General features: G+C 51.0%; 1 protein-coding gene across 1 annotated transcript in view; it reads right to left on the bottom strand.

The window, feature by feature from the left end:
- Positions 1-10,000, bottom strand: part of plekhg4 (pleckstrin homology domain containing, family G (with RhoGef domain) member 4) — a 72,328-nt gene that overhangs the window by 3,120 nt on the left and 59,208 nt on the right. Inside the window, 7 exon segments of the mRNA XM_073463898.1 lie at positions 93-209; positions 338-518; positions 1,565-1,735; positions 2,130-2,354; positions 2,787-2,876; positions 2,989-3,238; positions 3,888-4,804. Coding sequence (XP_073319999.1) covers positions 93-209; positions 338-518; positions 1,565-1,735; positions 2,130-2,354; positions 2,787-2,876; positions 2,989-3,238; positions 3,888-4,804 — 1,951 coding nt within the window.

Genomic DNA, 10,000 nt, shown 5'->3' with positions numbered 1-10,000 from the left:
AGACTTTTTTTGTCTAACTCAAACAGATTGGTCGATTGTTAAAGTAGCTGAAAGCTAATTGATCGATCAGTCTGTGTTATTCTGTGCGTCACCTCGACTCTTCATGATGTAGTGAACAGCTCGGTCACTGATGGCAGCGTCGCTCGGCTGGATGTCCAGAAACGGTTTGTTGCCGACTCCCATCGACACCATCTCCTTCAGACGCATCTCTGCACACACACACACACACACACACACACACACACACACACACACACACACACACACACACACAGGTGATGAAGGTGATGACACAGACAGACAGCAGCTCTGCCTCCTCCCCCTCTCCTGTCTCTACCTTTGTTCCTGGTGGCCTGGGTCCACAGGATTCGGGCGATGTCGGTGGTCCAGGCCAGTTTGACGTCGGCTGTGGCGGCCTGAAGGATGAAGGTGTGATTCTTGGACGTCCTCCTTCTGAACCAGATCTCAAAGCGCAGCCCGTTGTCTCCTGAGGACTCTGTCAGACCTACATCTGCTGTCTGAGGGACAAAGAGGAGCTCAGTGAGTCCTTCAACTGGAGACTTGACAGGTGAAGACCGTTTTTAATGTTCTGCTGAATTTAGAGATTTTGGTCTACATTGCTCCAGAACATGTCAGAGATGGATCAGACCACACCAATTCAGGATGACTTTCACACGATTTGGTCGCGGTCGTCTCATTTCCAGCGTCGGGCCCAATTACAAATGTCGGGAATGGCAAACGGACGTGAAATGTAACATAACTGAAGAACAGCGATGTTGTATCTGGGACGCTCCACGACACCTCGACAAAAAGTCTAGCAACTTTTTGTATCTTCCTGCCTAGTCTGACATCTCCTGCGACTTGTTCTGTGACGTTGACCAATAGGATGACAGAGTACTCTGATGTGTACATGCAAACATGGCGAAGAGGAAGACAGATGCTGCTGTCAGGTGGAACAGTTAAGTAGAGCTGTGGCGTCGAGGAACGACCATCAGACTCAAAAAAGACAATGTTGGGGGAAATAGCGGCGACTCTCCAGCAATCCAGTGAGTAACCTGCTTGCTAGCTTCAGTAGCCATGATTGACAATTTCCTGTCCTGCCTCCCCGATGACCTATGAACTCAATTCAGACCCCCCCAAGAGTCTGAGGGGGTCTGGAGGAGTCTGAGGGGGTCTGGGGGAGTCTGGGGGGGTTCTGGGGGAGTCTGAGGGGATCTGGAGGAGTCTGAGGGGGTCTGGGGGAGTCTGGAGGAGTCTGAGGGGGTCTGGGGGAGTCTGGAAGAGTCTGGGGGAGTCTGGAGGAGTCTGGGGGAGTCTGGAAGAGTCTGGGGGAGTCTGGAGGAGTCTGGGGGAGTCTGAGGGGGTCTGGGGGAGTCTGGAGGAGTCTGAGGGGGTCTGGGGGAGTCTGGAAGAGTCTGGGGGAGTCTGGAGGAGTCTGGGGGAGTCTGAGGGGGTCTGGGGGAGTCTGGAGGAGTCTGGAAGAGTCTGGGGGAGTCTGGAAGAGTCTGGGGGAGTCTGGAGGAGTCTGGGGGAGTCTGAGCGGTCTAGTGGATTCTGGTTTTACCTTGAAGGAGTGTTTGTAGATGAAGACATCCAGCCCTCCCTCCATCTTCTTGGGTTTACTGAAGAGAACAAGCTCCTCAAACAGGAAGACATGACGCTGACATTTCCTCCTTCCGGTCCAGACAGTGAACTCATCCTGGCGGATCAGCTGACCCTGCTCCTTCAGGTTCACCTGGAGGAGGGAGGAGAGGAGGAGGGAGAGAGGGGAGGAGGAGGGAGAGAGGGAAGGAGGAGGGAGGGAAGGAGGGGGGAGAGAGGGAGGGAGGGAGGGAAGGACGAGGGAGGGAAGGACAAGGGAGAGAAGGAGGAGGGAGGGAGGGAGGGAGGGAAGGAGGAGGGAGGGAGGGAAGGAGGAGGGAGGGAAGGAGGGGGGAGAGAGGGAGGGAGGGAGGGAAGGACGAGGGAGGGAAGGACAAGGGAGAGAAGGAGGAGGGAGGGAGGGAGGGAGGGAAGGAGGAGGGAGGGAGGGAAGGAGGGGGGAGAGAGGGAGGGAGGGAGGGAAGGAGGTCTTGTTCAGTCTGTGATGACAGATTTAATCTTTTTTCGTTCAGCATTAATAAACTTACATCACAGTCTCGGATGGCGTCCATTGCCAGGAGGTCGTTGCCGTGGCGAAGCTGGAACTTGACCATGTTGGTGGCAGCCTGCAGAGCCACAAGCTCCGCCTCCTGAGCCCCGCCCACCTCCTTCATGAGATCAGTGAGCAGCAGAGCATATTTACTCATCCTCTGAACAGGTTTCAACAGGTAGGAGGACAGGTCCATCTTATCTCCCAACTCCACCTGCTTCCTCTGCAGGGGGGAGGAGGAAGAGGAGGAGGAGAGAGGAGAGAGAGGAGGAGGAGGAGGGAGGAGAGAGAGGAGGAGGGAGGAGAGAGAGGAGGAGGAGGGAGAGGAGGAGGAGGGAGAGGAGGAGGAGGAGGGCGGAGAGAGAGGAGGAGGAGGAGAGAGAGGAGGAGGAGGGCGGAGAGAGAGGAGGAGGAGGAGAGAGAGGAGGAGGAGGAGGGAGAGGAGGAGGAGGGAGAGGAGGAAGAGGAGGGAGGAGAGAGAGGAGGAGGAGGAGGGAGAGGAGGAGGAGGGTCAGCGTCAGTTGATGTTTTTCTCTAAAGAATGTGAGGAATGTGCAGCAGCTCCCTCTGGAGGTCAGAGGTCACAGAGAGTGAACACAGGTTAAAGCATGAATGGAGTTCAGAGGTTAAAGGTCACGATGAGTGCAGTTCTCACCCTGAAGAAGGAGTTCCCGTGGTTGGCGAGCAGAGCGTCAGACTTTGGTTTGTTCTTGCTGTAGAGAGCGTAGAGACTGAACTGCTCCTTCTGCACACACACACACACACACACACACACACACACACACACCCCCCTTTAGGCCCCGTTTGTGCCTCTAATATTAATATCACGTGCGTGCGTGTATGTGTGTTAGTCCTACGTGTCGGAGGAAGCAGTGTGGCACTCTCAGCGGGTGTTTCCAGCAGGATTCCAGCTCTCTGAGGAAGAACTGACTGTGGAAGTCCAGAAGTTTCTCCAGGTTCCCGAAGACGACGGAGCGTTTGCCCCTCAGGTCCTGAGGAAGGTCGGCTCGGTCCATCTCAGGGAAGTAGTGATGGATGATGTAACGCAGAGAGCGAACGTACTCCCTCTCTGTGGTCACCATCTCCTCCACCACGTGACGCAGCTTACTGAAACATACACAGTACACGAACATGTAAACACACGATGACCTGAGCTGCTCCTTCCTACACTTCCTCTGTAACTACCTGATCTGTTAACTGTGTCCTGTGACCTTTCTTCTTCTCTTGCACTTTATCTTCTTCTTCTGCTTAGTGACTCGTCATCACCGAGTCAGTGTCACTGTCTGATGATCTGTTTACAGTCTCTAAGTACATCAGACTGTCTGAGCCCCTGGTCCTCCAGCCGGGGGCGTTCTTCAGTAATACTGTTCTCTTTGTGAGAGTGACAAATTCAGATCCTTACTGAAGGAACAGAATATAGAAATACTCATTTACTCTTTGTTTGAGTAAAAGTCCTTCACAACAGTATCTGTCAAAGGTACTTTGGAAAAATAAACTCTTATGTTGAAAACATTTTTTAAGAATCAAATATTTTGTGTAAAATCTTAATCTGAAAAGTATGTTGTGTGTTTCCTGTCAGATAAATGTGAGGTAAAGATTTCCCTTTGAAGTAAAGACAGTATTTGAGTAGATGTACTTAGTTACTGAAGGGAACTGTCTGGCTGTTCTGTGAGGATCTTAACTTGTCAGGTATGACATCATCATCGTCACCTGTTTGTTTGTTACAGCTGACTCCACCCTCTCTCTGATTACCCACCTTCCTCTGGGTCGGGAGTCTGTCGCCGGGCTGCCGGTGGTTCTGGGTGTTCCAGGTGTCCCGGGGCTGCAGAGCCCCTGTCCTGCCCAGCTGTGAGCACCCGTCCTGGGGCACAGCGTGTGGTCGGCCGCCTCGGAGCTGCTGACCTCCAGTCCACGGATGAACACACCCGTGTTTCCTCGACGCACCGGCTCGCTGAGGGCACGAGAACCGTACCGTGTCACCTCGGGGGTGGAAGGACAGTCGAAGCTCTGAGTCTTCCTGAGCTGCTGCCGTCTGCTGGAAGAGAAGGCGGACGAGAGGGAGGAGGAGGAGGAGCAGGCCAAGGAGCCAAGGCGGGGGAGGCTGGGACTGGAGGAGCAGATGTCCACCCGATCGGAGGACTCCTCTGAGGAGGAGCTGCGGAACAAACGCTTGAGGAGTGGGGTGTGCTGGGGGGTGTGAGGGGTGGAGGTGATGGGGAGCAGGGAGGAGGAGCTGTTACGAGGAGGAGAGGACGTGATGGTGACCCTCCTCAACGGGGCAGGAGGAGGATGAGGAGGAGGTCTCATGGACTCCCCAGAGTCCTGACAGGGTTCTCCTGGAGGAGGTGGAGCTCCTGCTGAGGGTGGAGTCTGAGCGCTGCCTGTAGGCGGAGTCTCGTGTCCGCAGCGCTGCCTCCATCTTCCTGTCAAACATCTTCTTGGTCTCCTGACACTTGGACCAGGCGAAGCTCCACTGACGGAGACCTCGCTCGCCCCGCAGCTCGCCCGCCACTGCCTTCATCTCCTCAAAACGCCCGTCTGAGATTGGTGGGTGCTGGGCGGTGGTAGTCCTCCAGGCAGCCAATCACAGCCTGGCATTTGTCTGGCAGCGTGCAGTCCTCCATAGTGATGGCAGCTAGGGTGACGCATACCCTCCAGTGCCCAGCCATACACCTGCAGAGAGACAGAGACAGAGTGAGAGACACAGAGAGACAGAGACAGAGTGAGAGACAGACAAAGACAAACAAGAGACAAACAGACAGAGACAGACAGAAACAGATGAGAGACAGACAGACGAGTGACAGACAGAGAGACAGATGAGAAACAAACAGAGACAGACAGAGAGACAGAGACAGAGCTCATGTGTGACATCATACACATGTGTGGCCCCAGGACAACCTCTGACCTGAGAACCAGCACTCTTCTGTACTGTGTGTGTGTGTGTGTGTGTGTGTGTGTGTGTTTCTGACAGTCTGTACTGTCAGAAACACACACACACACACACACACACACACACACACACACACACACACACACACACACACACACACACACACACACACAGAATGACATCACCCTCCATGTTGGTAGAGAAAAAGCTTTGAAGTGTGTGTGTGTCACCACAAAGGAGCCGACCTCCTCCCCCCTCCTCACCACAGAGGGTGAGGAGGGGGGGAGGAGTGTGTGTGTGTGTGTGTGTGTTGTGTGTGTGTGTGTGTGTGGTATAAATGAAAGAAGAGGCCTCCTTCTTCCCTCCACTGATGGACTGAATGAGTCTCCTTACAGACAAATAACACATTACCTCACCACTAAACACACACACACACACACACACACACACACACACACACACACACACACACACACTCCACAGCAACATATGAGGTTTGTGTGTGTGTTTAGTCCAAGTAGGTCCTTCCAAACTTTTCAAGGCCTGGAGAGGATCAGTTCAATCCTGCAGCAGCACTGATGGCTGATGGGAAATGATCCACCAGACTGTAACGTGACCAACAGGGGGCGCTGCACAGGAACATTCATGATGCTCCACTGAAGAGTTACACAAACACTGTATTTATAACTTCTGTGCTTTAATGTTTGAACAGACAATAGTCAGTGTTATAAATCTGCTGTGAAGTGTGATGTGTGGAGTCAGGTGACTGTCAGGTGATCACAGGGGCGGGGCTAAACAAACTGAGGTCATTCATTGGTTAGTTCATTCTTAACTCCAGGAGGAATTTGGATGAATAGACTTGAAGATAGAATCCAGACCCCAAACTCTCAGGAGATAAAATAATCATAACAGCCTCAGTTCTTCTCAGTTACTCCCATGTGACCCCTCTCCTCCGTGACCTCCACTGGCTTCCTGTTGCAGCCCGGATCCGATTCAAGACCATGGTGCTGGCCTTCAAGGCCGTCAACGGAACTGCACCCATCTACCTCCAAACACTGGTCAGACCACACAGCCCAGCGCGAGCACTTCGCTGCACTACATCAGCTGGCCGGCTGGTACCGCCATCGCTGAGAGCGAACAAAGGTCGCTCAGCGAAGTCGCGACTCTTCTCTGTTCTGGCGCCTCCCGACCAACGTCAGGACAGCAGAGTCACTCGCCATCTTCTGCAGAAGACTCCAGACTCACTTGTTCAGACTTCACATCGACTCACTCGGTCTCACTCTGTTGGAGTTATTGAACTACAGAATCATTATGGTTGTACAGTGGTGTGACAGAGTAGAGCGTCTCCCTCACAGATGATCTTTGATGAGTTTAGACACAGAACAGTTTTGTCATCAAGTTTCTGAGTGAATTACATTAATTATTGACAGCTGATATGAGCTGCAGCCAGAGAGAGAAAGAGGAGGGGTGACAGATTTAATGACAGATTGATTAACAGACTGGTTAGAGCCAGAGTTCAGTGAAACCTCAGAGTGACTGATATTTCAGGATCATCTCGACTCAAACCGTCACAAACATAATTGAAACTTATTGTTGTCGTGCTGCTGTCTAACGATGAAACCATATGGACCATCAGACACACACACACACACACACACACACACCCTACAGTAGGCCACTGGGTCAACTGTGTGTGTGTGTCGGCTGACTGCCCTTCAAACTGATTAGCCACTGATGTGTCCTGATCACTGCAGCTGCTCAGTTCCCACACAGACAGACAGACAGACAGACAGAAACACAGACAGACAGACAGACAGACAGACAGACAGACAGACAGAAACACAGACAGACAGACAGAAACACAGACAGACAGAAACACAGACAGACAGAAACACAGACAGACAGACAGAAACACAGACAGACAGAAACACAGACAGACAAAAACACAGACAGACAGACAGACAGACAGACAGAAACACAGACAGACAGACAGACAGACAGAAACACAGACAGACAGAAACACAGACAGACAGAAACACAGACAGACAAAAACACAGACAGAGCAGTCAGACATCTGTACGACTGATATCTCCAAAATTCAACACCTCACAACGAAAGGATCTAGATAGATAACCAGCACTACAGGTCAGAGGACAGGGGTTTTTGATTTTGGGGTGAATTATCACTGAAGAGGAGGAGGGTGGACAGACTGATGAAGGACATGAAATCTGTGTTTCATTGTCACAGACAGGACAGTGCTCTGTCGCTCCTCTGAGCAGCAGAGACGTCAGACTTTATTAATAATGTCTCAATCTCCCACAAACTCAACACTCTGTGAGGTACATGAAGTGTTTCCCACAAACTGAGTGAACATCACATCTGAGGGAGGGTGAGACTAAACTCTGGAGAGAGTAGAGGCAGAGCTGACAAAACAAACAGACACAGACGTGGTCAGACATGTTGTGAGGTTCACCAGGGTTTGGTTTTACTGAGGACACATGTCAAGGATCTGTCTCTGTCCTGATGGGGACACATGTCAAGGATCTGTCTCTGTCCTGATGGGGACACATGTCAAGGATCTGTCTCTGTCCTGATGGGGACACATGTCGAGGATCCGTCTCTTTTCCTCTGAAATGTATCTACACAACACTGTCAGAGCTCCCCGTCCCACAGCCACACTGGGAGCTGACCAGTAAAACCAGTCCTGCTCCTGTCAGCAGGTAGTTTGACCTCCAGGACTGATGAGCTCAGTGGCTCCACTGAACTTCTGTCAGAGCTGCAGATAAACACGATGCTAACAGTTCAGATGAGACCTGAAGTCTTTTACAGCTTCTGAGAACAGCTAAACTGTCATGAGCAGCAGAAATGAATGTCAGCTGTGATCAGAGCTAAAACTGACAAATACTTCCATCATTGTCTCAACTGTTTGGGCTATAAAGTGACAGAAAATAGGAAAAATGCTTCTCGCAATTTTTAAACGTCGCCGACTGAAGACAAACCCTGCGTCAGTTAAAGACACACCTTCAAGCAGGTAGCCTTGTTGTCATGGAGATAATCCCTGCTGCGCTGGGCTGACGTGCCGAGTCAAACAGAGTCAAGCCGAGTCAAACTGAGCCAGAATATGAATATGGAAAAGAGAAGAGAGCTGACCGGTAGACTCTAATTAAAATACCATGTGGTTGTTATTGTGCTGCAGAGGCGAGAGGAGGAGGAGGAGGAGGAGGGTGGCTGAACAGGACCAGACAGGCTCTGGTTTTTGGGGACAGTGACCCTGCAGGACTCCAGGACCCAGTCAACCAAAGAGGAGGGAGAGGGGACAAAACCCTCCAAAACCAGATGAAAGGAGGAGGGGGGAGGGCTCCTTCAGAGAGGGAGGAGGCAGGAGGGAGGAGGGAGGAAGCAGGAGGAGGAGGAGTCCCACTTCAAACAGTTTACACAGCAACATATTTAGTGGAAGGAGCTTCCTATGATGTGTTTTAAAATGTTAGCATAAAGTCTCCTGACTGTCAGAGCAGATCATAAACTATCACTTACTTTATTTTGATTTAATGAGGAGTGCAGGATTATAATACTGACAGCTGTTTGTGTTTTGTTGGTTTGTCAGATTTGAGTTTCATCTCTTTTTACATCTTTACACTATACTTTTAGTTTAGTGTTTAATATTCTCTAATAATGTCTCTACATTTATACTGTATATGTACATTTATACACCAACAACAATTGTCTGATTCTGAATCAAACTGTTCTCCACTAGTTTATCTCACTGTGTCCTCTGAGAAGAGTTTCTGGAACAGGATGAACAGAACTCCACGTCCTGAGAGTGCAGATCAGCTGAGCCTCAAAACAACCAGAGATCATTCAACACAAAGCACAATGATACAACTTGCTGCTCATGTCTACAAGCTTTACTCAAACTCAGAACACTTTAAATTCCAGCAGAGATCTTCAAGCGTCCAAAGATTTAAATCTGATGGGCTGATTTTCCGAAGAGATGTGTCTAAACTGATGCAGCAGAAAACATCTGTGGTTGAAACATCAGAGAGCTTCAATACAACATGACAGTACATCACTGTCAGACACGTCTGGGTTTGGAAGAGGAACTACTTTAAACAGGAGGGGACAGTTTATAAGAAGCTCTGTAACGCCACTGTAATGTCACTGCACCGTCACTGTAACATCACTGCACTGCCACTGCACCGTCACTGCAACGCCACTGCACCGTCACTGCACCGTCACTGAAACGTCACTGAAACGTCACTGAAACGTCACTGCACCGTCACTGCAACATCACTGCACTGCCACTGCACCGCCACTGCACCGTCACTGAAACGTCACTGCACTGCCACTGTAACATCACTGCACCGCCACTGCACCATCACTGCACCGTCACTGTAACGTCACTGTAACGTCACTGCACCGTCACTGAAACGTCACTGTAACATCACTGCAACGTCACTGCACCGCCACTGCACCGCCACTGTAACATCACTGTAACGTCACTGCATCGTCACTGTAACGTCACTGCTCCTGTAGATTCACCCTCCACAACATCAGGAGGACATGTACGTTCCTCACCCAGGAGGCCGAGCAGGTTCTGGTCCAGGTTGTTTTCATTGACTGGTCCACCTTCACGTCCCATCAGACCTCTGCAACTCATCCAGACTCTACCCAAGTTCTCCCACCCTGCACCAGCTAGTGGAGGCTGCCTAAACCTGATTCAAAGACCTGGGACTTACGTGCTCTACTGCCACTGGTCCAGGTCCATCACACATCCAGGACCTGGTCCAACCAAACACTCCAGCCTGTCCACTACACTCCACTACAGCCAATCAGCTGATACTCCGTCCCCACAAGGAGGGCTGAGCTACCCCTCTACGTAATCAAGACTGTCTGTCCTGAATCCACAATGATGGAGGGACATCAGGACAGAAACTCTACACACACATGCACACTGAAAACTCACCTCTGAACTGTCCTCA

This window comes from Pagrus major, chromosome 4 (assembly GCF_040436345.1).
Source record: "Pagrus major chromosome 4, Pma_NU_1.0".
Taxonomy (NCBI): Eukaryota; Metazoa; Chordata; class Actinopteri; order Spariformes; family Sparidae; genus Pagrus; species Pagrus major.
The sequence above is the reverse complement of the archived record's forward strand: the minus strand, read 5'-3'. Positions and strand labels throughout refer to the sequence as shown.